This window comes from Carica papaya, chromosome 6 (genome assembly GCF_054855325.1).
Source record: "Carica papaya isolate Zhongbai chromosome 6, ASM5485532v1, whole genome shotgun sequence".
Taxonomy (NCBI): domain Eukaryota; kingdom Viridiplantae; phylum Streptophyta; class Magnoliopsida; order Brassicales; family Caricaceae; genus Carica; species Carica papaya.
Window position 1 is genome coordinate 29,661,584 of NC_142314.1, and position 25,001 is coordinate 29,686,584.

Consider the following 25,001-nt stretch of genomic DNA (forward strand, 5'->3'; position numbering starts at 1 on the left):
AAGATTTCTTTTTTTTTTTATAAAAGAAAAAATTCAAAGAAATAAAAAGAGAATTCTTAAATGCATATGCTTTTCTTTTGAGAAGTAGATACCACACGGACTATGAAAGAGATTTTATTATTATTATTATTATTAAATATTAATTATTTAAATAATAAGAACCAAAAGAGGCTCACTAGATTTGCTGTCTATTAATTATTTATAATTTAATTATAAAATAATAAATTCTCAGAAAATTCAAAAGTTTGTTGAGCTTCTCCGACACACTCCTTCAAAAGCAAAAGCAAAAGCAACGGAAAGCTGAACCTGAAGAATTTCGTTCTCATTTTTCTTTTCTCGTTCTCTCACTTTCCGGACAAAAAAGACAAGATTCCCAAAATTACGAAAAAGAAAAAGATAGAGCCGCGAATCATCATCTTCGACCAGAAAGTGAAAGGTAAGTAGAAGGAAAGATTTTTAATCATCATTCAAACCTACGTTTTTTTTTTTTTTAATTATTATTTCTCGTAAACTTGAAATAAACTCAACAAGGGGATTCCTTACCTTCGTGCTGCTCTTGGATGGGTTCATTTTCAAATCTCCTGCTTGATTTGATCATCTTTGTATCCTGTGTATCATCTCAAGTAACAGGTATGTATGTATATGATGTTATTGTCCAATCTGTAGATAGAGCTAAATTACCAATGACAATATATATAATTGGGGTGCAGAATTTGTGAGCTTAGACTGCGGAGGTTCATTTAGCTACACAGACAGAGCAACTGGACTTCCATGGATTTCCGACGAGGAAATCATGAGTTATGGAAAATCAGTTCAAGTGCAAAATCCAAATGGGAATTCCATGCAGTATCGCAGGCGCAGAGATTTTCCAATAGACAGCAATAAGTACTGCTACAAACTTAGCACCCGAGAGAGACGGCGATATCTTGTGCGGGCGACCTTTCAGTATGGTAGCGCCCTACAAAGTGAAGACACCTACCCTAACTTCCAGCTTTACTTGGATGCAACAAAATGGGCAACTGTTACGGTTTTAGAAGCCTCAAGAGTTTATGTCAAGGAAATGATCGTCAGGGCACCCTCTGATTCTGTTGATGTGTGCTTATGTTGTGCAACCACTGGCTCTCCATTTATATCCACTCTAGAGCTGCGCCCCTTAAATCTTTCAATGTATGCAACTGATTTCGAGGACAGTTTCTTCTTGAAGGTTGCAGCAAGGGTCAACTTCGGGGCTCCAACTATTGATGTTATAAGGTGATTAAGTTGCTGTTTGTTCATGATTTTGATATTTGATCTTGAGCATATCCATTAGCGATATTTGTAATATTTTCAGGTACCCAGATGATCCGTATGATAGGATTTGGGATTCAGATCTTGACAGAAGGCAAAATTATCTGGTGGATATGGCTCCTGGCACAGTAAGAATTAGAACATCAAAGGAGATGAACACACAAACAAGAGAATACCCACCGGTTAAAGTGATGCAGACAGCAGTTGTGGGGACAAAAGGGAGAGTTACCTACCGGATGGACCTTGAAGATTTCCCTGCGACTGCTCGGGCTTACGCGTATTTTGCTGAGATTGAAGAGTTGGCAGACAACGAGAGCCGGAAGTTCAGACTGGAGGAACCCTATATACCTGACTACAGCAATGCAGTGGTGAATATTGTCGAGAATGCCAATGGCAGCTATACCCTGTATGAACCCAGCTACATGAATGTCACTCTGCCCTTTGTTCTCTCTTTCTCTTTTGTTAAGACCCCAGATTCTACTCGAGGACCTCTTGTAAATGCCATTGAGATTAGCAAATACCTACAAATTGCTCCGACAACTGAGACTCGAGATGGTAATTATGTGCTCTTGCCCTTCTGTAAGATGGTCTTGGAATTCTTTGATCGTATTCATTTACTGTTCTGTTCTCGTATTTGTAGTTGCTCTTCTTAATGCCTTTCGCTCCATGGCTGGTGCGAGTGATTGGGCAAATGAAGGGGGAGATCCTTGTGTCCCAACTCCCTGGGAATGGGTGACTTGCAGCTTAACCACGCCGCCAAGAGTGACAAAAATGTAAGTTCTCCATTTATTTGTTTTTTGATAAAACATTTTATATACGCCCATGCACATAAGAAACAAAAGTAATGATTTAGGTGATTTTTTTATTAATGTGGTTGTAGAAGGTTTATATATTATTAATTCCAGATGACAGAAGTGGTTAACAGTGTGCTATCAGGGAAGGATTTGAGAGGCGAAATACCATCCCAGCTGAACAAGATGGAGGGATTGAAAGAGCTGTAAGTGATGCTGTTATATTGTGTGCAGCAAACAGTAAATGGTCTAATTAGAGTGTTATAACATTTGTTGGTTTGCTATTTAGATGGCTAGATGGAAACTCCCTCACAGGCCCACTTCCTGACATGACTAACCTCATCAATTTGAAAATTGTGTAAGTTTTGCTTTATATTCTGCCATTTAGAAATCATGTAAGTTAAGTTTCATAATTCTTTTGCATTCAGGCATCTTGAGAACAACAGACTTAATGGTTCATTACCATCATACTTGGGTACTTTGCCTATGTTGCGAGAACTGTATGTAACAACCTCAACCTCTACATTTTTGTTAATCAGATTTACCTAAATTCAAGTATTGAAACTTGTGTATATGTGGCAGGTACATACAGAACAACTCTTTTACAGGGAAAATACCTACCCAACTTTTGTCAGGGAAACTGATCTTCCAGTAAGTATTCAATGTATTTGCCATGGGCCTTTGGCCCCTCTATGGATTCTCAAACCCTCTTGTGATCAGTTTATGAAGCAACTGGTAGGGTAAATTTAATAAAATATTGTGTTAAAGATGAAGGAAAATTTTTTATCTCTTTTTGGTGTCGCAGTTATGAAAGTAATCCAGGACTGAATAGAGGGACAGGGCAAAAATTGCGGATTAAGCTGATAGTTGGACTTTCTGTTGGGGTAATTGCACTTGTATTATTTGTGGTACTGGCAGTTTTGCTGTTCCTACGGAATCTCCATCAGACAAGTGCCGGCAAAGGTGTATATATGTTTGTTTGTTTTAATATTGTAAGTTCCAGCTCTTTGGAATAACAGGCCTCTAATGTTTCTATTGTGTCTTCCAGACCTACTTTTGCGAGCCTCAGCTACCTATTCACCTCCAAGGGCTGGCCATTTATTGAATGAAGGTGTAGCTTACTGTATTTCCCTCCCTGATATTGAGCAAGCCACTCATCATTTTTCTAACAAAATTGGAAAGGGAAGCTTTGGCTCTGTCTACTATGGCAAGATGAGAGATGGAAAAGAGGTTGCAGTCAAGTTAATGGCTGACTCATCTACCCATTTGACCAAACAGTTTATTACTGAGGTATATTCGACTTAGCTCTTTGACACCAAGAAGATTCCTTTGTTTATAGATTAATATCCTAGGCTAATTTCTCAGTGATCAAATAACATTTTGGCTCGAATTACCAACTTATAAGAACTTAAAGCCAGTGAATGATTAAAGATAAAAGATTGTGCAGGTTGCGTTATTGTCAAGAATTCATCATAGACATTTGGTTCCTTTGATTGGATACTGTGAAGAAGAAAATCAACGGATTCTGGTTTATGAGTATATGCACAAGGGAACACTGAGGGATCACTTACACGGTATCATTTCACACCATGAGTTCTCAATCTATTTAGCCTTCCCCTCTATTCCTCATGGGTGCTATAGATGCCTTCATCCAACACTTTCAAATTTTAGATTATAATATCATTCCTAAATATCCAAAATTATTAAAAATTTGTAACCTATTAATGTATCCTAGTCATTCACTCTTTAGAGATATGGTGACTCGGAAGCATGTTAGATTTCTCTCCCTCTCCTGTTAAAAAAGGAAAAAATGCATTGAACAATTTACTGCCAGGTTCAATGACTCAGAGGCGATTGGACTGGTTAGCTCGTCTACAAGTTGCAGAAGATGCTGCAAAAGGTTTCTGAATTTGGTTATAGATTTTTATTTCATATACATATATATATATACATGTAATATGATATAAACACAATTTAGATGTTTACAGGTCTTGAGTACCTGCATTCTGGGTGCAATCCTAGTATAATTCACAGAGATGTTAAAACAAGCAATATTCTTCTTGACATCAACATGAGAGCAAAAGTTTCTGATTTTGGACTTTCAAGGCAAGCTGAAGATGACTTGACCCACATATCAAGTGTTGCGAGAGGAACTGTCGGATACCTGGATCCCGAGTAACTAATCTCTTATTTCTTACTATAATCAGTTTATCTTCTTTCACTTAATCTACATTCTCTCACAGGTACTATGCCACTCAACAGTTGACTGAAAAAAGTGATGTTTATAGTTTTGGCATTGTTCTGCTGGAACTAATATCTGGGAAAAAGCCTGTTTCAGTAGAAGATTTTGGAGATGAAATGAATATTGTTAATTGGGTATGTCCTCTGCATCTCTGACATAACTTTGGTGCCTTTTTTTGCTTTACTTTTTAATTAGTTCTTTTTTAAATCTATCATCACAATTTTTATTATCACTAATTTTTAACAGTATATTTTAAATTATTAATTTTGAATCCTTTAAATTTTTATTTAAAATCTCTCAATTATATATCTGTATGTCATTAGATAAAACATAACAATTTTTATTAAAATCACATATTATAACCACCACGTAGAATCAAATATCAGCAAGAATAGTTGGACTAAACACATGCTTGTTTGTGCTACTTTGGGCCTCTATCATAACCTCATAAATTTTTGAACTTAAATTCAAAAACTTCTATTTTTGTTGTTATTGATGAGTTACTTTACACATGATTTTGAAGTTAATCATAAAACTAATAGTGTGGGATAGAGATGTTTCAAGTGTTCTGAATCGGTTTATGGACTCACGTCAAACAATTCGTTGCGAGATAGTTGTGTGCATCTTGAGGTATCCCAAAGGAAGTAATTTTCAAGGACTTCAATCAAGCCAAATCAGTTTATAGATTCAACTCAAATAATTTATTAGGAGACAATTGTGTGCATCTTGAGGTATCTGAAAGGTATTCAATAAAAATAATTTTAAGGAGCATGTGTAAGAGTGTTCAAGGTAAATCCTTTTGAAGTGGTCAAATTAATGGGCATAGGTTATTCATGAAGTCCTAGATAGTATAAAACTAAGATACAAACTAGATCAAAGATTATACTAAAGAACTAGCAACTCGGATAAAATTTGAGATCATTAGGATGACATAATAAAGATTTGTGCAAAAGATCTAGCTATCCCTCCCTTTATTGATCGATTAAATCTAGTTGAGAATTCAACGTAGTTACTATTTTGAGTGACTTTAAAGGAAAAATAGCAATACAAATTACATGATAGAATGTTTGACATACCACTAGACATAACTTATCCAACTACAAGAGGGGAGTAAACATGTGAGTTTAGAGTATATATGGACTATTAGCTTTCTTGGAATTCATTTAAAAATTACATTTAGTTTAATTACGAGAGGGTGAAAGCTCTTTTCAAAATGACTAAAATTAAAGTCCAAAAGAATTCTTAATGAATTGACATAACAAGTTCTAGTTCCATTAAATTCCAGGCAAGTCTTTATCTTTTGATAACGAATGTCTAGAGGCACCTAGTTGGAAATAAATGTGAAGTATTAAATAAAGTTTATAAAAAATCATTCATTTATTTCAAATGTGATTTTAGTGTTTATAGTAACTTAATTTTACATTAAAAAAATATGTAATTATTGTGCTTTATACAAGTTCGCAAGTTAATCACTATCTATACTTGAGCTTTGATCTAGTGAAAATGAGTAGCGTAGGCCAAAAAATTTATTAGGTTAGTAATGTTTAGCTCCGATGTTTAAAATGGTACCAAAGCAATGCAAATAATTTTATATTGGTACAATTTTGGACTTTATAATCAGTTTCATTGTGATTTACAATTGTAACATGCTCTATATGAATATAAAGATTTGTTTATGAATATAAAGACTTGCGTGACAAATATTTTGATAACCATTTTCTGTATTGAAAAATATGTGATTATTAAAAAATATTTTGATAATCATTTCTATGTATTATAATTCATATTAGGCACTACTAATAATTTTGTTTTGAGCTCTTGAGAGTTAGTTGCTTAGATCCAAAAATTTATTATGCTACTTGATATACTACTTGACCCAAAGGTATTACATTATATCAAGATATAAAGAAATATTGAAATCGAAATTCTTAATTTCAATGATTGATCATGTAGTAAGTTTTTGTTTTGCAGGCAAGAAGCTTGACTAGTAAAGGGGATGTCGGAAGCATCATAGACCCATGTATTGCTGGAAATGTGAAAATAGAGTCAATATGGAGGGTTATGGAGGTGGCTATTCAGTGTGTTGAAATGCATGGGCATTCTAGGCCTAGAATGCAAGAAATAATAGTGGCCATACAAGATGCTATCAAAATTGAAAAAGGAAGTGATCAATTACTCAACAATAAAGCTATTTCTTCTTCTTCAGCAGGTAGTTCAAAGGCACAATTTTCTCGAAGAACTCTTTTAACAAGTTTTCTTGAAATTGAAAGTCCGGATATATCAAATGGTAGCTTACTCCCTTCTGCAAGATAGTTTTATAACACAGTTTACTTCAATTTTATGTTTGTATTTACGTCTCACACTTTTTTTATACTAGTTCGATTTAGTAATATTGTATATTTATGATTGCATTTTTCTTTTATTTTTTTATCATATTTCTTATTTTCATCTTTGTAACAACAAAATTTTTATCATTTATGTAATATAAAATCTTAATAGGTCATATTTGAAAATTATATGTTACTTAATATTGAGTATTATCTCTTTAAAGATATAATTGTATCTCATTCTTTAAAAATTATTTATTGAGAAAGATATTAGAAAGTTTATCCTATATTCTTCTTACAAATATATGTAAAATATAAGTGTGCATCCTTTAATTGTGAAATGATTGGAAGAACACTTAAAATATGAATCTAAATACCTTGATAAACCAGTACTATGTAAGAACTTGGTGAATATAGTAGAAATACTCAAGTTGTTGGCTTGAGGAGAGAACTTAGGTATACATTAGGTGGCCGAATATCTATAAATGAGTTTTGTTTTCTCTATTTATGTTTCATACTTACTTGCATGTATTACTATTTGGTTATATCTATGAAACTTGAGATTTACTTCACATACTTCATGTAATTAACACTTTGAAGTATATGGAGCAGTTGAATTTTGATATTAAGTTGAAAATTTATAAAATAAGGAGAAATCGAATTCACCCCCCACTTAACTTAACGTTACTATTTAGGAAAATAATTGACAATGTAAAATAATATTAGTTTTTTTATTAATATGACTACCTTTTGTGTCATGTTAATAGCTTATAATATGAAAACATTACATGCAGCTTTTGTTGATTGTATAATGTCTCAGGTTCAAGAGGTCTTGATCAAATTACTCTCAAGCTCAAACCACTAACTATCAAATTCTTAAAAAGTTTAAGTTCAGTTATTAGTGATGTATGAGCTAGTCTTTATATGAAGTTTAATAATGATATATTTTTATTGATAGTACGTATTTTGATATCATTTGTAATTCTCATGTTTAAAAACTATTAATTCTAGACTCAAACTATTAATTTGCAAAAGTTTAACTTATTAATAATTTGTTATTTGAACTCCTATATAAAATTTAATAATAATATGTATTTCTGATATAAAATTCTGATATCACAAATTATCTTTGCATCCAATTAATTTTAACTTCACTTATTAATGTATGTTATTGCATTTCAAATTACTATGAGAAGAAAACACTAAAGCAACGTTATTAGTTTACAAACTTTATTTATTTTGAAGTCCATAACGTACATTAGAGGTATATTTTGATCAATTTAAATCCGTATCTATGTTTTCTTTCACTCCGTAACTAGTTTAAATTTTTTTCATCTCAAATTATCGTCTCAATTTAGTTCTATATTGTTCTCTTACCATTGGTCAAATGTTTATTTTATTTTCTTAATCACTAACCTCGTAATCCATTTATTTTTCTTGGAGCTATTTTCCTTTTTTTCAAATGTAATAGAATGAAGGAGTAATGTAAAGGTCTGAAACTTAAAAAGAAATAAAGTTATGAATTAAATGCGGAAGCGAAACAATAGAGTTTATGGTTGACATTCTTTACACAATAATTTAAAATACCCAATAGGGATACATAAATGATCTTTCTAAAAGAACCAACAAAATTAAGGAAATAAATAAAAGACAATATGTTGAGTATTATAGAACGACCTTCACTAGCTTTTGAAGGGAGTTCGGGTGGTGAACTATTCACAACCCTCTTATTGATCGGGATCTAGGTCTTGATCCTCTTGATATGAAATAGTTAATAAAAATGTAAGTTACACTATCCCAACAAAAATATTACACTACTTACCGATACAGAAACTGAATGTTGGTAAAAATCATAAAAACAACCAATATAACTCTTGATTTAAGTAAATTCATTTATCATAAAGAAAACTATTTATTGCATATATTTACCGTTGCGAGATTTTCAAAATCGACTTATGGAGACAATAACTCAAATAACATTTCAATCTCATATTCAAGTGAGCAAAAACAATTCTTTTTATTTGTCTACTAATATCTCTGGGGGCCCATAGGGATGTTCCACTACGCATGAACTAATATTCAACATTGTCAACTAACTAGTCGTTCCCATACCCCGTCCGATATGAGCACCAAAAATATCATCCATTAATATCTCGTCCGATATGAGGGTAAAACGGACCGTTCTCATACACCGTCCAGTATGAGTACCAAAAATACTAATTCTCGATACCCCGTCTGATATGAGGCAACGTTCACGGTAGAGTTTCCTATGTACCTGGTCCGTCCATCATCTCTCAGGATATCCAGTAAGTCTATCATTCATTAATTCACATGACCAATCAATTTTACGTTTGCATATTAATTACCAATTTCATAAATCAATCGTAAATCACGCAAGATAAGTAATATATATATCATGAAGCACAATTGAATCAATTAATAATTTCAGTATATCATCATATATTTAAATATGTAAATTCAATAATCAGTTAAACAGGACAAGAAATAAATAACTAACTAGTTTCTGACTCCATTAGTAACCTGTAATTATTCTCAAAAAATTTTAAATTATACAAAATACCATATTATTGATTATTAAGCTTCAATTCCATAGCAGAGAATAAAGTAAGGCATTCTTACCCGAATCGCTAATCGAAACATCGAACTTTCTATTGCACCAACTAGTGGTCTCTGAGTTCCTGAATTTTTATGCCGAAATTATCACGTACCTAAAAATACTCAAAAAAAAATCCAAAATCAATGTTAAAATCCTTTTCTGGCCAATTTCAGAATTTCGGTACAGTGGCACCGCCGCCCGCAATAATGGTTTGCTTTGACCTAGTTATTTTTGTTCAGTTTTGGCCAGTTTCGACCGATTTTATACCCATCCTTACGAGAAAACACGTTAGGGGATCTCGGTTAACTAAAAAAAGTCAAAAAATAAAAACCTACCAGCGACGGAATTTTCCAGTGCGACGGCTCTGCCGGCTCACTTTCACGGCTGGGTATTTTTCTTCGGTCAACTTATAGAAACATAAAGGTGAACACAATAGTAGAAAAATTACACGAAACGGGAAACGGGAATGGGCTCATCGGAGACTGTTTCAAGTTTTGCTTGCGGCGGCGCCACCGGGCTTTACCCATAATTTTCTCTTCATCTGCCGTTTTTTTACTCCGATTTGGCCATGGAAGTATTCGGAATCAAATTTCGAGCGGATAGGAGAATTTTTACTTTTTTTGCGATCAAATGAGGCTCCGGCGCGGCGGCGGGCGGTGGTCGGTTCCCTTCTTCGGCACTGGTTTTCTTCTCCGACGGGAGGCTGGTGGTTAGGGTTTGGGTTCGGTATTATACAAGATATTTATACTCATCTCACTAAAATTTGGGCCGTTCATTGCGTTTGATCTCGACCGTCTGATCGCATTTAAAGAGAAAATAAATCTAGATCGTTCATCGTGATTTGATCTCGACCGTGCGATCGCATTTAAAGAGAGAATGAATCTGTACCGTTCATCGCGTTTAATCGCGACCGTCCAATCAAGCCTGAGGAGGGAATTGATCCGGACTGTCCACGCACGCAGGAACACTTCCATCCTGTCTGATCGCGAGCACACAGATTGCTAGTGTGGCCTCCCGTGTAGCACCGAGTTATCGTGCCTTACCACACGGCGCGCTCTGGTTCGTCGAGACTGCTGACTGGGCAGTCCTATATTACGCAATTTTTTTTAATTGCATTTGAATCTTCAGTTTCTGATTTTTCTTTTAAAAACATCATCCGAACTCAAATTTTCACTTTTTTTTTTCTAAAATTGTTTTCAATTTCATTCTTTATTTATTTTTTTCTTAATTTCACATTAAATAAAAATTTATTAATTTTAAAATTATATTTTTATACATTTTTTAAAAATTTTACAATTAATCTCGGATCAAATTTCGAATTCGAGTATTACAGGTAAAATGACATGTGAGATAACCACATGTTATGAGATATCTACCTCATATTTTGAGGTTAATAATATATAACTTAGAAAAATTAAGAGTAAAACATGTTTAAGACATGAGGAGTAACATAAAATATCACAAAAATCATATGCATATACTAGAAGTAACAAAACAATTTTTTTTAATAATATATATGGTCTATTTTGGAAGAAAATTCAACATCTAAATAAAATATATTAAGTATTAATAATATATATTATGTGTGATAAGAAATTTAATAGTTTTTTAATAAAAGAGAGAAAAAATAAGCAAACAATATAACAATAGTTTTTAAAATATAATATCTCTATTTAATTTGAAAAAGCAAAGAGAATAAATTATGGTTTATCCAATTAAAAAAATGTGACCTACCAAAAAACATTATTAAATAAATGAAGGAAAAATAAATTTGAGAATCGCATGCCAACAAACTCATAATTGAAAATTACATTTGAATTTATTTATTTGTTAATAAAATAATCTCTCTGACCCCAAAAAAAAAAAAAAAAAAAAAAAAGGCAAACAAATTTTCCTCTTCCCAAACGAGCTGCCCCCATGGCCTGTAACTCGAATAAAGGATAAAGCAAATAGAAGAAAAGCTCGTCTTTATGGTGGATTAGGGTCCATCTCATCTCTGTTAGTTTATCTTCACTCCCAAGCTTATCTTCTTTTGCCTCCTTTTAATTCTATCTGCGATTTCATCGGCGAGTGTATATACACAGAAAATGTATTACCAGTTGGCTAACTCTTCTTACCAGGACTCTCTGAAAGTCTTGGAGGCCGATATACACCTTGCCAATTCACTGTCAGTTCTCTTCTTTTGCTCTTTACTGAATGAATTGTTCTTGCTTTTGTAAGACATTTATGTGTTTGGTGATTCTTAGTCATCGTCGTCGTGATCACCATCCAGTTGATAGTGGCTACTCTCAGAAATTTCTGCAGTTTTGGAGGGTTTTTTTCCCTATATTTTGTCGATTTTAAAATTTGAGGATCAAAGGCTAATTTACTAGAGCCGTTAATCCATGATATAAGTAGCTGAGTGGGTTGAGAGAATCTAAAGAGCATATTCTGTTCTGAATGCTCTTTCATATTGTTTCAGTGTTATTTTCTGCTAATTCTCCATGTCTAATATTGGGTTTCTTTTTTCATTTTAATTATTCAGATAAACGGTCATAATTTTGATTTTGGTTGTTGGGGTTTTCTAGGTCTGCGTCAATTCCAAGAGGGAAGGGTGGAAGCCATCTTCAAATGAAACTGGTTTACAATCACTTGGCTCCCCTCTATCTGATTTTGCTACAATGGGTTGATAGTTCCTGCTCGTGTCTACTCCCCAGATATTTAAACTTCTTTCACATACTTGTCTATAAGGTTGGTGTCCTTTTGCAGGCATTGATTCTCAGACAAGGGTTTATAAGTTTTGAACATATTCTTAGTTGTCGCTGGCTTTGTCTTGGCACAGGTATATACAGATGGGAGACCTCGGCTATCTAACTATGGAAGGAAGGCAACGATTAGGGAATTTTATGGTATATGTCATTTATTGTGTCCTTCAATCAATGGTTTGTGTATCGTTTTCTCATATTTATAGCAATTACAGGCATAATTTTACCGTCTCTTCAACGGCTCCATGGTGAGCTGGGGGATGTTGATGAAGGGAATCCTCTTGACAAGAAGAAAATGAAAGGACATAGTAGATTGAGCAATGTTGACTTGGAGAGAGAGGATGAATGTGGCATTTGCTTGGAGCCTTGCACCAAAATGGTGTTACCCAATTGCTGTCACTCAATGTGCATCAAATGCTATCGCAACTGGTAACCATCTTATGTTTCTACTTCTTTAACCACAACTACTAGTGTCAAAAATACTTTTGATTTCAAAATATTAGAGTTGTTTCCTAAATTGCCATATACATATCTTGCTGTTAGAATTGGACCATACACTAGTGATGAGTTTTGGGTGTATTTTGGGACTAGAGTTTAAGAAAGATCTCATTATCTTTTTTACAATGAATTCAAGATTCATATCTCGCTGGAGGGCCCAATTGGGTGAACCAAGTATGTCCTTGTGTTGCAGGAATACAAAATCAGAGTCATGTCCCTTTTGTCGTGGTAGCTTAAAGAGAGTAAAATCTGAAGACTTATGGGTGCTTACCTGCAACAATGACGTGGTTGATACTGAAACAGTTTCAGAAGAGGATTTGTTGCGCTTCTACCTCTATATTAACAGCCTTCCAAAGGATTACCCAGATGCACTTTTCTTAGTATACTACGAGTACCTAATCTGATCAGAAAAAATTTGAGAAATGGAGAATAATGTACAGATACAGAACAAGCCCCCCTTCAAATGTATATAGTCTGGTAAGGCTTCTTGTACATGTTCGGATAAAATTGCTCCTACTTCAATGAAAATGTAAAGATAACTTTTCTATTTATCAATGTCAACCACTCATTTTATGAGCTTTTAGTTTAGATTTCATCCCTGTGGTTCAATCAGTAACTACAAAGCGATCTAAATTCTTTGTTTATCTTGTGAAAGACTATAAAATATTTGAGTATCTGCTACTTTGGTTCTATCCTGACGTATGGAGAAAATTATGAGGGATTCCAGTTGTCTTAATGTGTTTGAAGGGGCATATGAAGGCTTTTTGCCTCAGCAAAAAATATAGGACTGCAGTCACAAATTCAACAATGTCATGTTATATGATCCCAAACTTTATTCCTATAATTCTATCATCCACTATACAAGAAAATCTCAAATCTTATTTGAAATTTATACAGATATTTTCAAAACATAATTTATTCAATGTGTGGATAAGTGTAATCTAAATCTTCATATGGATGTACTTGATGGACACAGATTATGTGATTTAAATCCTGTTAAGTTTCTTGTATCTCTCACATCATACACATTTAGTAAAGCCTCTAGAACTATGTTCCTTACCGTTTCTTCTTTTCATATAGAAAATAAAGGTATCAACTATGGTACCTCAAGACAATTTGGATGTGCATATAACTTCTAATCATTTCCATTTATATTTGAGTTTTAATAAGTAAGGTAAGTAGCATGAAAATTTATCAATTAAAGTATTCTCCCTTAAACGCAAGGCATTCACTTCCTTTTCCTTTGAAACACAAGAAAATTTTATGCTTTTCTTTTACGAAACATAATTTCAAGCAACATACATTCTTTTGTGCAGGAACAAATTCAGCACTCTGAGCTGTCTATATGAAATAGGATGTTCCACACTTATAGAACTAGTTTTCATTTTGTTTCCTTTTTTCACATTTTTATCTTATATTTTGAATCTCTTGAATGCTTATATTCATTCTTGATACTTATCTTTCGAGTTTATAATGATTATCCGACTACTTAGACTAGTGCAGCTTGTTTGCTGGTAATTAGGATCTGCCAAAAATGACTAGCAATTGGTTTGTGGTAGTCAGACACTTAGTGCAGCTTGTTTGCTGGTAATTAGGATCTGCCAAAAATGACCAGCAATTGGTTTGTGGTAGTCAGACTAGTGCAGCTTGTTTGCTGGTAATTAGGATCTGCCAAAAATGACCAGCAATTGGTTTGTGGTAGTCAGACTAGTGCAGCTTGTTTGCTGGTAATTAGGATCTGCCAAAAAATGGCTAGCAATTGGCTTGTGTTAACGAATGCATACGGAGAATAGGGAATAAGCAAATTTTATTCGATCTACAATTACTTAAAACATGTTTGATTATTCAAATTTTAACTTTTTATTTTAATCTCGTTACAAACAAAATATGCATAGATGAATATAGTCATGCAAATAAAAAACCAAAGCAATCATATAGGCTAAAAACCTCAACTGTTTGAAGTTCAAGTAGCATAATTTGTTATTACCCTTTAGAATTCTCAAGTTTCTATGCCAATTCGTAGGCTTCTAACTTTTTGGGATCATAAAGTTGGGACAATAAACCATACGTAAGCCGTAATCATATAGATAAAAACTCAGAAGAAAAATGTATATATATATTTTCTCTTTCCTAGTCATAGGGTGTATCCGGCCACAAGAAGAAAAGTCTTAGAAAAACACTTCTTTTTGTTTTTCTTTTCCACGGTCAAACTCTATCATGTATATACACTTGGAGTTTGTTTCTTTTTTTTTTCTTTTAAGAAAAATTATGTAAACCAAGAATTCTCTATATGAGACAACACACTATCTTCTCTAATCTCAAGAACTATTCCCGATCAAGATCAATTCTTGAGCTTTAGTGAGTGAACCCTATTATTGTAGTATTGTGTTATTCTCATCTAATTTCAGTCATATTCTATTCTCGTTTGATTTTTAAATTACACGTAAATATTAATTAAATTAACTTTTCTATAAAGATAAATTAATTTGAAATTAAAGTATAATTTTATTTCATATTTCAATTTTATTTGAATTGTTCTTATTTATATTTTATATAATTAGAATCTGAATCAAAATTCTATATAATTAGAGTTTGTTAGGCTAACAAACTTACTTCCTACGAGGCCTCAACTTATTGACACCGCTTGTACAAGTTGCACATGGTCGTGGTAAATGTATTAGTCCATAATTAATGTGCATTCTACTTGACTTTCTTTGTTTTGTTTTAACTTTTCTTCCTTTGGGGTTGAGTGTAGGAGTGCTTGTATTATAGCCTTCAATCCATAAATAAGAAGAACCGTAAGATCTATTCCATTTTGTTCTAGTTTTTAATTAAAAAAATACTAGATTATAAAAGAAATCAATTTTTTTAAAAAAAAAATCTAAAAATTTTAATAAACTTAAATTTTTAAAAAAGAAATATAATTCTTTTTCAGTCTAGATTAGATCAGAGAAGTATTTTTCACTTTAATCTAGACCAAAATTAATGTGATTCAGTTTTTAGTTTGGATTCCTTGCTTAATTTGATATTTGATTTAATCCAATTTAGTTCTAAACGATGGATACCTATAATCATAAAAAATCATTAAGAATTCAGTCTTCTTAGCCAAAGTTTATGAGTCTTTATATCTCTCTTGTAGAACGTAGGTTATCTTGGAATGCCCTAATGCTCTTGTGTGGTACTTTAATGAGAAAGTCTTATAGTGATAGCACAAATCTTAATAAAGAGTCCCTCATAATTTGTAATTTTATATCATGTAGTTATCTCTTAAAGGATAAGACATTTATCATGGCTACAATTAGGGTGCTTGTAGAGGACTTGGTTCCTCCTAGTTATGCAAGCTATCTAGTATTATATCATTGATTTTTACAGCATCTCCATTGTTATCATAACTCCTCCTCATCCTCTTTTAGGATTCATCCATCTTCTTCTAAAATCGACTTTCTATTTTTTTCTTTTTTGAATACTTATATTCACAGTTGGTTAACTTTTTTTAGATGAAAGCTTAGCTATAAGTGAGGGCAAAATAATAGCGCTCCAATGCCCAAGTTCATCTATAGAGACCTGGTGCTTACACTTTTTTCGTTGTGAGTTCTTGCAAACCTTCGAAAAGATTTTTTATTATGGTTTAACCTCATACTTTATTTCATAAATTTTTTTATTTTTTTTCTCTTTAAAATTTCTTTGAATTCTTCTCTTACTCATTTATTATATGACTATATTCTCATTTTTTCGTTACTCGTAGATTCTGTGTCATAAATGAATTGATAGAGTTATATATTAAAATTTACTTATTGTTTATCTCTATTTTATAATAATAAGTATATTATATTCATAGTTTTTATCTTTTGTGTAGATTTTGTTCTTGCATACGTAGAATTACTGAAGGTTATGTAACAAGTAATTAAATATCTCTAGCACAAAAAAGAATAAAACTTATATAAAAAGTTGCGTATTTCAAAAAGAATGCAAAGAAATGATATAATGATGATCGTGAGCATAATTTTGAGAATAGTAATTGTTATGTCTTATAGTTTAATTTAAAATAATTATTCAGTTTAATTTTATTATCATATATTTACAGCAATCAATAAAATATTTTCTTTTACATAATCAAATCCAAAATACACAAATCTTTTTTTTTTTTTTTTTTTTTTTTTCTAAAAAAGGCCATTGACATAAACTTAAGAGAAAATAAAAAGTCATATGCAATTAAAAACAAATTATAAGTACAAAACCTAACACTACAAGATAAGGACATGTGAAACCAACAAAACTTAGTGAAGTTGTTAATTATTTCTCTCAATCACTTATAGATTAAGTGTGTGCCATTTTTACTCGTAGACTTTATTTTGCCTCTCTTGCTGCTCCTTCAATTTTTTAAAACTAAAGCATATGATGATCATGTCATCCAAAATGAAGGGATAGATACCAATGCTTAAAATACACACGGGAGTACCATATCCTACCCCTATTATTTAATTTTATTTTAATTAAAGCCCCAATTATTTAGTTACTTTACTTTCTATTTTTATTTTAAAAAGCAACTAAATTAAAATTTTTAAATTAAAAAAAAAAAAAAAAAAAAAAAAAAAAAAAAGCAAGTGCCACATTTAACACACACCACTCGCTTTAATAGCCGTGAAATTTTGTATTATCAGCGGAGAAAAATGGGTTTACGCCACGTGGCATATCAATTACTGAGTCAAAGAGCGCGTGTTTCTCAAGTCCTGTAGAAAGCAGTCTTAACCCGAGAAAAAGATATAATAATCAAGAATAGAACCAGACGGAAACCAAAATGAGTTTTCCCCAAGAAAATTATAACTAAAATCTGCTGATGCTGTTTGCTGCAAGATACACACCAATTCTAGGGTTTCTGAAATTTTCTACTCTTCCAATTTCACCAACCTTGCTGCTGAATTTTCCGGGACAAACTTGAAGCCAGTTGACTTTCTTACAAGATATTCGATACCGTTTGCTTTTGATTTTTCTTCCGTTAACAAGCCAGGGGTTGTATTCAGTTTGGTAGAAAGATGTCTTCGTCGACATCATCAGCTACAGTTGCAGTGGAGAAGGCAACCAGCGACCTTCTAATAGCTCCCGATTGGACTATGAACATCGATATTTGTGATTCCGTCAATTCTAACCATTGGTACTATTGTTACTGTCCTACAACAATATGTTTTTGCTTTTGTTGGCTATCAATATTCCTGCAACCTAAGGTTTCAGTTCAATTAATGATTCTAACTTGTTTTGTTACCCTAGCTTTTTCAGTTTCAGGCATAATTTTCTTACGTGATTTTGTTTTTATACATATGTCATATGTACCTGAATTCGTTTTTTTTTTTTTTTTGGAGATAATTTTTGTTCATTAGAATTTAAAGGAAGGAGATGATGTTTGATGTAAGGATAGTGTCATCCTATAATCTTCATCTTGTTGAAAATTTTATTGAAAGAAAATAAAAAAGGCTGTTCGAAAGTCGAGGACGCTTCCTGGACGCAGAGAAGCGGAGAAGGTTCTCTTTACATGAAAATTGATCAAAACAGAAACCTGATAATTTGTTGAATTAGATTTTGGATTTCTATCTTCTTCTCTCCATTCCTGTTATGTCTCTGCATGTTTTGGAATCGTTTTTGACTGGTAAAAATAGATTGAACATCTTTTCTTTTTCTTGACATACTGATGGGTACATGTTGAATTTTGCTCAGGCAGGCCAAAGATGTTGTAAAAGCTGTAAAAAGAAGGTTGCAGAATAAGAACGCCAGAGTGCAATTACTTGCTTTGACGGTATTTAATTATTTATGTCACCTTCATCTTCACTTTTATTGTTGATTCATCTGGTTTTGTTTATTGATCTCTGGGATGAAAGTGTGCTATCTCTTTGAATACTTGCACAACAAACTTGGTATTTATCCATATAAGTTTGTGACTTCATGGCGCCGAAATGCGCAAATTTTTTTGTGACTAGAACATTAACTATGTGTGCCACTGCTTATGTAGCTCTTGGAAACAATGGTGAAGAACTGCGGAGATTATGTCCATTTTCAAATTGTTGAGAAAAATATACTGGGAGAGATGGTTAAAATTGTGAGGAAGAAGGTAATCCACTAAAGCTTTAGTGTTTCTGTGCTACAGCTACCTTGCTAAACATGTAATTTTCATTATACTTTTCGGTACAGGTAATTCTCATTGTATTTAAAAAATTTGTATATATAAAATTTCCAGTACTAGTTGTATGAAAACTCTAATTTATGTTTTTGAAGCTTTTACTTCATTTTCTACTGCTGTCTTATTATTCATTATTGTTTTGTTCACTTATAAATCATCATAGATAATGGATATTAACTAGATTGCTTTTACAGTGCGTAGAACATGTTCAGCAGACACTACTGGATACTGATGTGTGGTTTGCACAAGATTGAGTGTATTTTGAACAATGGCATGGGAATGCTCGCTAAGAAAATTTGTTTTTCACCAATTTCCTATTTAAAACATGTCAAGTGACTTAGATATTGCCTTTACCTCTGTTTACTAGATGAATGGCCTCTGAAGCAATCTATTTTTTTTTTTTGTCTTGTCTTTTCCAGCCCTCTGTGGTGTAAAGAGTTTATTTCCTTTTCTTCTAGAGCCTGCATGCACTTTTTGTATTTAACTAGGGGTAACAATTTTTAAGCTTGGCTCAGCTTAACTTGGAGAATTGGATGATTAAAATACCAGTCCTTTTATGATAAGAGGAATTCTCAGTATATATTGTCATTGTTTCTTACTGTGATATATTCTGTTTATGACAGACTTTTTTTTTTTTCTTTCCATATCAACAGTTTCCTTGAAAAGCAGACTAAGTTTCCTTGCCAAAATATTCTCTCTTTACTCTTTTCTTTTGTTGGGCCATTCTCCCCCTTCCCCCTGCAAGACCACTACTTACACCAGCGATAAATCTGTTGACTTTGATCTGAGTCAGATGCTCCCAGCTCTTTCTGTTCGAGGCTTTTGCCTGATCTCTGAAACTTCCATTTGGCTGGGTTTGCAGGCAGACATGCAAGTGAGGGATAAGGTCTTGATGATGTTAGACTCTTGGCAAGAGGCGTTTGGTGGGCCTAGAGGAAAATACCCTCAATACTACTCAGCATATGATGAGTTAAGGGTAAGCATACTTCATATTAGTTGCAATTGTCTCATCTTGCACTAAATTCAGTTTTTTTTAAAAAAAAAAAATTAGTTTAGCTCATTCTGGGGCCATGCTTCTGCTATTGGTGAGCAGATGTCACATGAGATATTAACTTGTCCTAGAATTTGAACGTAAGAATTTGGTAATTTGCCCACTGTTTAGGCTTACAATGGCCTTTAAAAAGCAGCTACTCATGGACCATAAAAGAGGAAAACAAGAATTCTATCAGCAGAACTGATATAATGGAATAATTCTATATCAGATAGATTTTATTCCCTGGGAAGGATAGTACTCATCTACTGCCCCATTTCTGGTCTCGTTCAATTGCCTCAGAGGATTGTGCATGCAATACACCAATGAAATGTGCAGCCTTAGTTTTGAATTTCATGTTTGGCAGAGATCTGGAGTAGAATTTCCACAACGTTTAGACGCATCTCCAATATTTACTCCACCTGCTACTCATCCAACATTGAGGCATGCTCATGCTGGTTATGGAATGCCAAGTGGCTCATCTAGAAGGCTTGATGAAACAATGGCAACAGAAATGGAAAGTCTGAGGTAAGGGAATCTCCTTTAGTTTGGCAGTTGTGTTTAAAGTAGTTCCTCCTGCCACCTAGCCCACCAGTTTTCCTCTTGTTAATTACACAGTTTATCAAGCTTGGACTCTATGAAAAATGTGGTGGAGCTTTTAAATGACATGCTACAAGCTGTTAACCCTAGTGATCATCAGGTATGAGTTTCTATCTCTAGTGTTGCGTTCGCAAGAAATAAAAGGTTTTACCCTCAATTTACTCATGCTTGTAGGCAGTAAATGATGAAGTGATTGTTGATCTGGTTAGTCGATGTCGATCCAACCAAAAAAAGTTGATGCAGATGCTAACTACAACTGGGTTAGTTCTACTTAAACTTCTCAGAAAGGTTGTCATGGTTTTTTGTTTACATTAATGGTGCTTGTCAGTGTCATGGGTGGATTGATGGGATATCTGTAAACCTCGTTCTTACTATGTGGCAGTGATGAGGAGCTGTTAGCTCGGGGTCTTGAACTAAATGACAGTCTGCAAAGTTTGCTTGCAAAACATGATGCCATTGCCTCTGGTTCGATGTTGCCGACTCCTGTGACAAAACCAACTGACATATCTAGTTCCACCAAACCTATTGATGAAAGAGACTCTAGGCCAACACTTAGCTCTAACCCTACTGCTGATTCCAGCAAGGTAAGGAGCCAGATTGATGAGGAGGAAGAGGAGGAAGATGACTTTGCTCAGCTAGCTAGAAGGTAGGCCTAGTATTCTTTTCCCCTTTGATCATAGAATGCATGTCTTGTTGATATTTATCGCATTACAGTACGTTTAATGTTAATGCAGGCATTCCAAAACACAGCCTGTGCCTTCTGAGACCACATCTGCTGGGAGCAGCAGTGCAGTTGTATCTAAGGGTGATAACAACACTAAGCCGCATATTCCAGCAGTCTCAACCAGTGTTCCATGCAATGCAATTACTCCGCTGGATCCACCTACACCAGTTAGAACTACAAAGGATCAGGACATGATAGATCTTCTAAGTATCACCTTGTCAACAGTGTCCACATCTCCTCGCACCTGTCAGAATCCATCAGCCTCCAGCCAGAACATCCATCCGACACCCCCTTACACTAGTGCACAGGAATACCCAGCTACTTCCCAGACTTACTGTGGAAGTGAAGAACATGCATCATTAAACAGCTATGTTGTTCCCTGGGCCCAACCTCAGTTGCAGAACCAACCCCAACCTGGAAATTATGTGCAGTCTCAGTCTCAACCGCAGCCTCGCTTACGCACACAGCCGCAGATGCAATCTCAATCTCAATCTCAATTGCAACCACAATCTCATCCTCAAGTCCAGTCTCAGTGGCAACCTCATGTCCAGTCCCAGTACAAACCTCAGTATTCTCAATATTCATCTGGCTACCCTCCTCCACCGTGGGCAGCTACTTTAGATAACCCCAACCCCTCAAGAGACTTGCCTACCAACATGTTCTGGACTCCCCGAGCAAACGTGAGTTCAACCTACACAGCGCAGGCATCTAGACCCTTCATGCAGCACAATAATTCATTTCCTGTAAGGGGAAACAATGGGTCAGCCATGGTAAGAAATCCGCAGAATACCAGTACTTGGAACCCTGCCACTGCAGCAGGACAGTCACCGAAGCCCTTCATTCCCTCATACAGATTGTTTGAAGATTTGAATATTCTTGGAAATGCTGATGGAAAGCTTAAGGTGACAAGCAGCACATCTCCTAGCTTGTCAGGAACTTCTAGCCAAGGGATGCTAGGAGGAAGAAAGTGAAGTATCAGCCTCCGAAGAAAGGACCTATCTATGTGAATATGGTGTATATTAGTGCATCTTCTTTCTTTCTCAAACATATTTGAAGATTTTACTTTGATGAAATAGTGCCTTTCTTTGTCATTGTTGGACTACACTATTCGGGTGGTATTTATCTAATTAAATGATAGTGGGAAAGAGGCTATAATAGGTGGGTTGATGTATGACTGACTGTTGCTTGTTATCCAACTTAAAGCTGCTTCTGTTGTTACTATGCATTTTTCTTCTCAGAAAAGCACTAATATTGATTTTCATTTAAGCATTTGACTTCACCTTCATTAAGGAATTAGAATATAATAATATCGATTCATATGGATACAGAATAAAAGGTTTCTATATTGATTCAAGTGCTGTCCTTATGGGATAGGGATAAAAAAAAGAGTAAAAAATTGAAGATTTCATAGTGTTCTTGATTAAAAAAATTAATTTAATTTAATTTATTTTGTACTTTGTCATATTCTATAAAATCAAACCATGGGACTTAAGGAAGGCATGATTGAAGGGAATAAAATTAAAAAAGAAATAAAAAATAATAATAAATAAATAAATAAGTAAATAAAAATAAAATAGAAGAATTCAGATTTTAAATAAATAAATTCAAACTTGAAAAAGTATCTTTCTGATTCTAAAAGAATGAGGGGCAAGAGAATTGATCGAGAAAGATCTCTTATTCTTATTATAAAATCGTGTAATTAGATTCGCAGATGTTTAGTGAAAAAAATAATCTTCTACTTTAAAAATAATAAAAAAATAAAAAATGTTCAATTGGAGCATGAAAACGTGACTGAATTTGTCCTATTTACTCTTCGGGACATAGTGGAAGAAGGGAGGAGATTCTCGAACAAGGAAAAGGATTTGATAATGCTGTTTAAAACATTTGATAATGGTGCTGCAGGTGATAACAATTGTGCAGCAGGTTAGCGGCAGTTTTGCACTTTGATTAATTATGTGCACTTGTGAACATCTACGGTAACAAACCGGCATCATCATTTTATTATTGGCATAAACAAGAACAGCGGAACGTTGGGATTAAATCTCTGAGAAACATTCCGTAGAAGCACATTTGCAATTTCTTTTAACTATCCCTAGCAAGGAATGAGATTCCATGCCAAAAAGTAAAAGATTAATTGAAATCATTCACTTGAGCTCGTGCCAACTTGATGTATAATTTGGTTTTGCATAATTTAAGCCTCAAGTCTTGCATGAAAGTTGACTGTTTTGCACGAATATTGTAACAGCCCCGGAAATTTAAAATGAAATGTATATTAAAAATATCAAATGCGGAAGCGAAGTCAAAAATTCGATTAACATCCCTTACACTAAAACCAAAAACGTGCTCACAATATAAAAGATCAAACTACCTAAATGAGAAACTTGAAAGTAAAAGCTACGAATATGACTATGGAGTCTTTAGGCGTCCCCTTCGTCGTTCTCCTACGGAACCGGCTCGGGAACAATGTCTTCCTGATCTGAAATGATTAAATAAGGAATGAACTACACTAACCCAGTAAGGACATCACGATATCTCACCGTCACGGAGGTAAAGGTGGGTAAAAAACACAAAAAGACCAATGGAGCATAATTTACAACAAATCCTTTTATCAATAATAAAACCCTTACCATTCACTTACCTCGGTGAAATTCATAAAAAACAATATACGAAGGCAATAACATCAACATCATCATGTAATCATATATAAACTGTATAACATAATACTTATCAAGCCTTTCGTAATTCAATCGTTACACAACATATTTTCCTCATTTACCAGTCCACTAGTATCCATGGGGATCCATAGGGGTCCCGCTACCCGTTAACCCTTAACACTTGAAATCAGATTCCAGGGCCGTCCCCATACCCCGTCCGGTATGGGCGCCAAAACACATAAGATCTCCATACCCCGTCCGGTATGGGAGACCACAATCCCGGTAGGGTTCCCTACGGACCCGGTCCGTCCACCATCTCCCAGGATATCTAGTCAGGCTGACCACGTTATACAATTACCCATTTACATAATCTTTCATTCTCTTTTTCCTCAGTCAGCATCATCAATCCACATACAAACAAGCAAAACGGTAATTTATGCCAGACAGACAACATACAGCATTAATATCCCAGTCATTCAATTCATAATCAATAAAACAGTAAAATGTGCACACGAAACTATAAAATAGAAACATCAAACCTCATACTGCATTTAAAACTGTAAAATAGGCCAAATAACAGTTAACCGACAAACACACTAGACTCAGGCTCCATTAGCGACCTTAAGTAATTTCATACATTCGTTGATTCAAGAAATACCGTTTTATCATTATTAAACTTTAATACCGTGATAGGAAATAGGGTGAGGGGTCCTTATACGTTTCGGGGTCCGAACACGGCTTCACAATGCGCCTACAGGCTGTCCCTAATTTTCCCTGAATTTTTTCCGGGGAACTGAAACGCACTACTGGTACCTGCACGTGTTCCAAAAAATCCCAAATTAGGCCCAGGACCCCTTTCGGCCAATATCGCATTTCCGGCACGGCGGCTCCGCCGTGCTACGGCGACGGCGCCGCCGCTTGCAGCGGCGATTCGCCTCGGTTTGGCCGTTTTCGGCCGTTTCCAGCCGAATTCGGTCACACTTACATCGATCCTTGCGATTAAACAACTCTAGGGCCCTCGGGGGGCCAAAAAATTACGGAAAACCGAAGCTTACCGGCGGCGGTGCTCTCGGGTGCGGCGGCTCTCCGGTGAAGTTCGTGTTTTGGTGATTCGGCTCCGATCAACCTGTAGAGAAAAGAATGGTGATCACAGTGATATAAAAATTGCATTAAACGGAGGCCGGGAAGGGCCTCATCGGAGGCAAAAACCGAGGAGGGGCGCGGCGGCGCCGCTGGCTTTCGGCCGTGTTTTCCGGCCGTTTGGCCGGGATTTTGGCTCCAATTTTTCCACTAGGGAAATCAGCGTGAAAAAACGAGT

General features: G+C 34.5%; 3 protein-coding genes across 10 annotated transcripts; all 3 read left to right on the top strand.

The window, feature by feature from the left end:
- Positions 1-263: 263 nt before the first annotated feature.
- Positions 264-6,848, top strand: LOC110811609 (Leucine-rich repeat protein kinase family protein). Of its 5 annotated transcripts, XM_022038157.2 has the most exons (16): positions 271-436; positions 532-630; positions 711-1,251; positions 1,331-1,842; positions 1,928-2,060; positions 2,213-2,284; positions 2,368-2,436; positions 2,507-2,578; positions 2,661-2,729; positions 2,884-3,041; positions 3,127-3,368; positions 3,517-3,652; positions 3,913-3,978; positions 4,067-4,253; positions 4,322-4,454; positions 6,292-6,848. In XM_022038157.2, the coding sequence occupies exons 2-16, from the start codon at positions 561-563 to the stop codon at positions 6,631-6,633; spliced, it is 2,802 nt and encodes a 933-aa protein (XP_021893849.1). In that variant the 5' UTR covers positions 271-436; positions 532-560; the 3' UTR covers positions 6,634-6,848. The 5 variants fall into 5 exon arrangements, 4 of the variants coding, with proteins under 4 accessions (XP_088078349.1, XP_021893849.1, XP_021893851.1 ...); XM_088222223.1 differs by lacking the exon at positions 532-630 and having other exon boundaries at positions 264-436; XR_002539169.2 differs by lacking the exon at positions 271-436 and having other exon boundaries at positions 462-630; positions 4,067-4,233; positions 6,292-6,525.
- Positions 6,849-11,120: 4,272 nt separating this feature from the next.
- On the top strand, positions 11,121-13,094 carry LOC110811596 (E3 ubiquitin-protein ligase AIRP2-like). Of its 3 annotated transcripts, none has more exons than XM_022038136.2 (6): positions 11,121-11,262; positions 11,349-11,431; positions 11,832-11,994; positions 12,086-12,152; positions 12,224-12,437; positions 12,700-13,094. In XM_022038136.2, exons 2-6 carry the CDS (start codon positions 11,352-11,354, stop codon positions 12,908-12,910), a joined length of 735 nt encoding a protein of 244 aa, XP_021893828.1. In that variant the 5' UTR covers positions 11,121-11,262; positions 11,349-11,351; the 3' UTR covers positions 12,911-13,094. The 3 variants fall into 3 exon arrangements, with proteins under 3 accessions (XP_021893828.1, XP_088078350.1, XP_021893829.1); XM_022038137.2 differs by having other exon boundaries at positions 11,127-11,262; positions 11,385-11,431; XM_088222224.1 differs by having other exon boundaries at positions 11,125-11,431.
- A 4,190-nt stretch (positions 13,095-17,284) lies between these two features.
- Positions 17,285-22,254, top strand: LOC110811612 (TOM1-like protein 6). Of its 2 annotated transcripts, none has more exons than XM_088222207.1 (9): positions 17,285-17,658; positions 18,216-18,294; positions 18,508-18,606; positions 19,538-19,651; positions 20,073-20,233; positions 20,324-20,405; positions 20,480-20,565; positions 20,688-20,951; positions 21,040-22,254. In XM_088222207.1, exons 1-9 carry the CDS (start codon positions 17,540-17,542, stop codon positions 21,998-22,000), a joined length of 1,965 nt encoding a protein of 654 aa, XP_088078333.1. In that variant the 5' UTR covers positions 17,285-17,539; the 3' UTR covers positions 22,001-22,254. The 2 variants fall into 2 exon arrangements, with proteins under 2 accessions (XP_088078333.1, XP_088078334.1); XM_088222208.1 differs by having other exon boundaries at positions 17,286-17,658; positions 18,220-18,294.
- Positions 22,255-25,001: the final 2,747 nt, after the last annotated feature.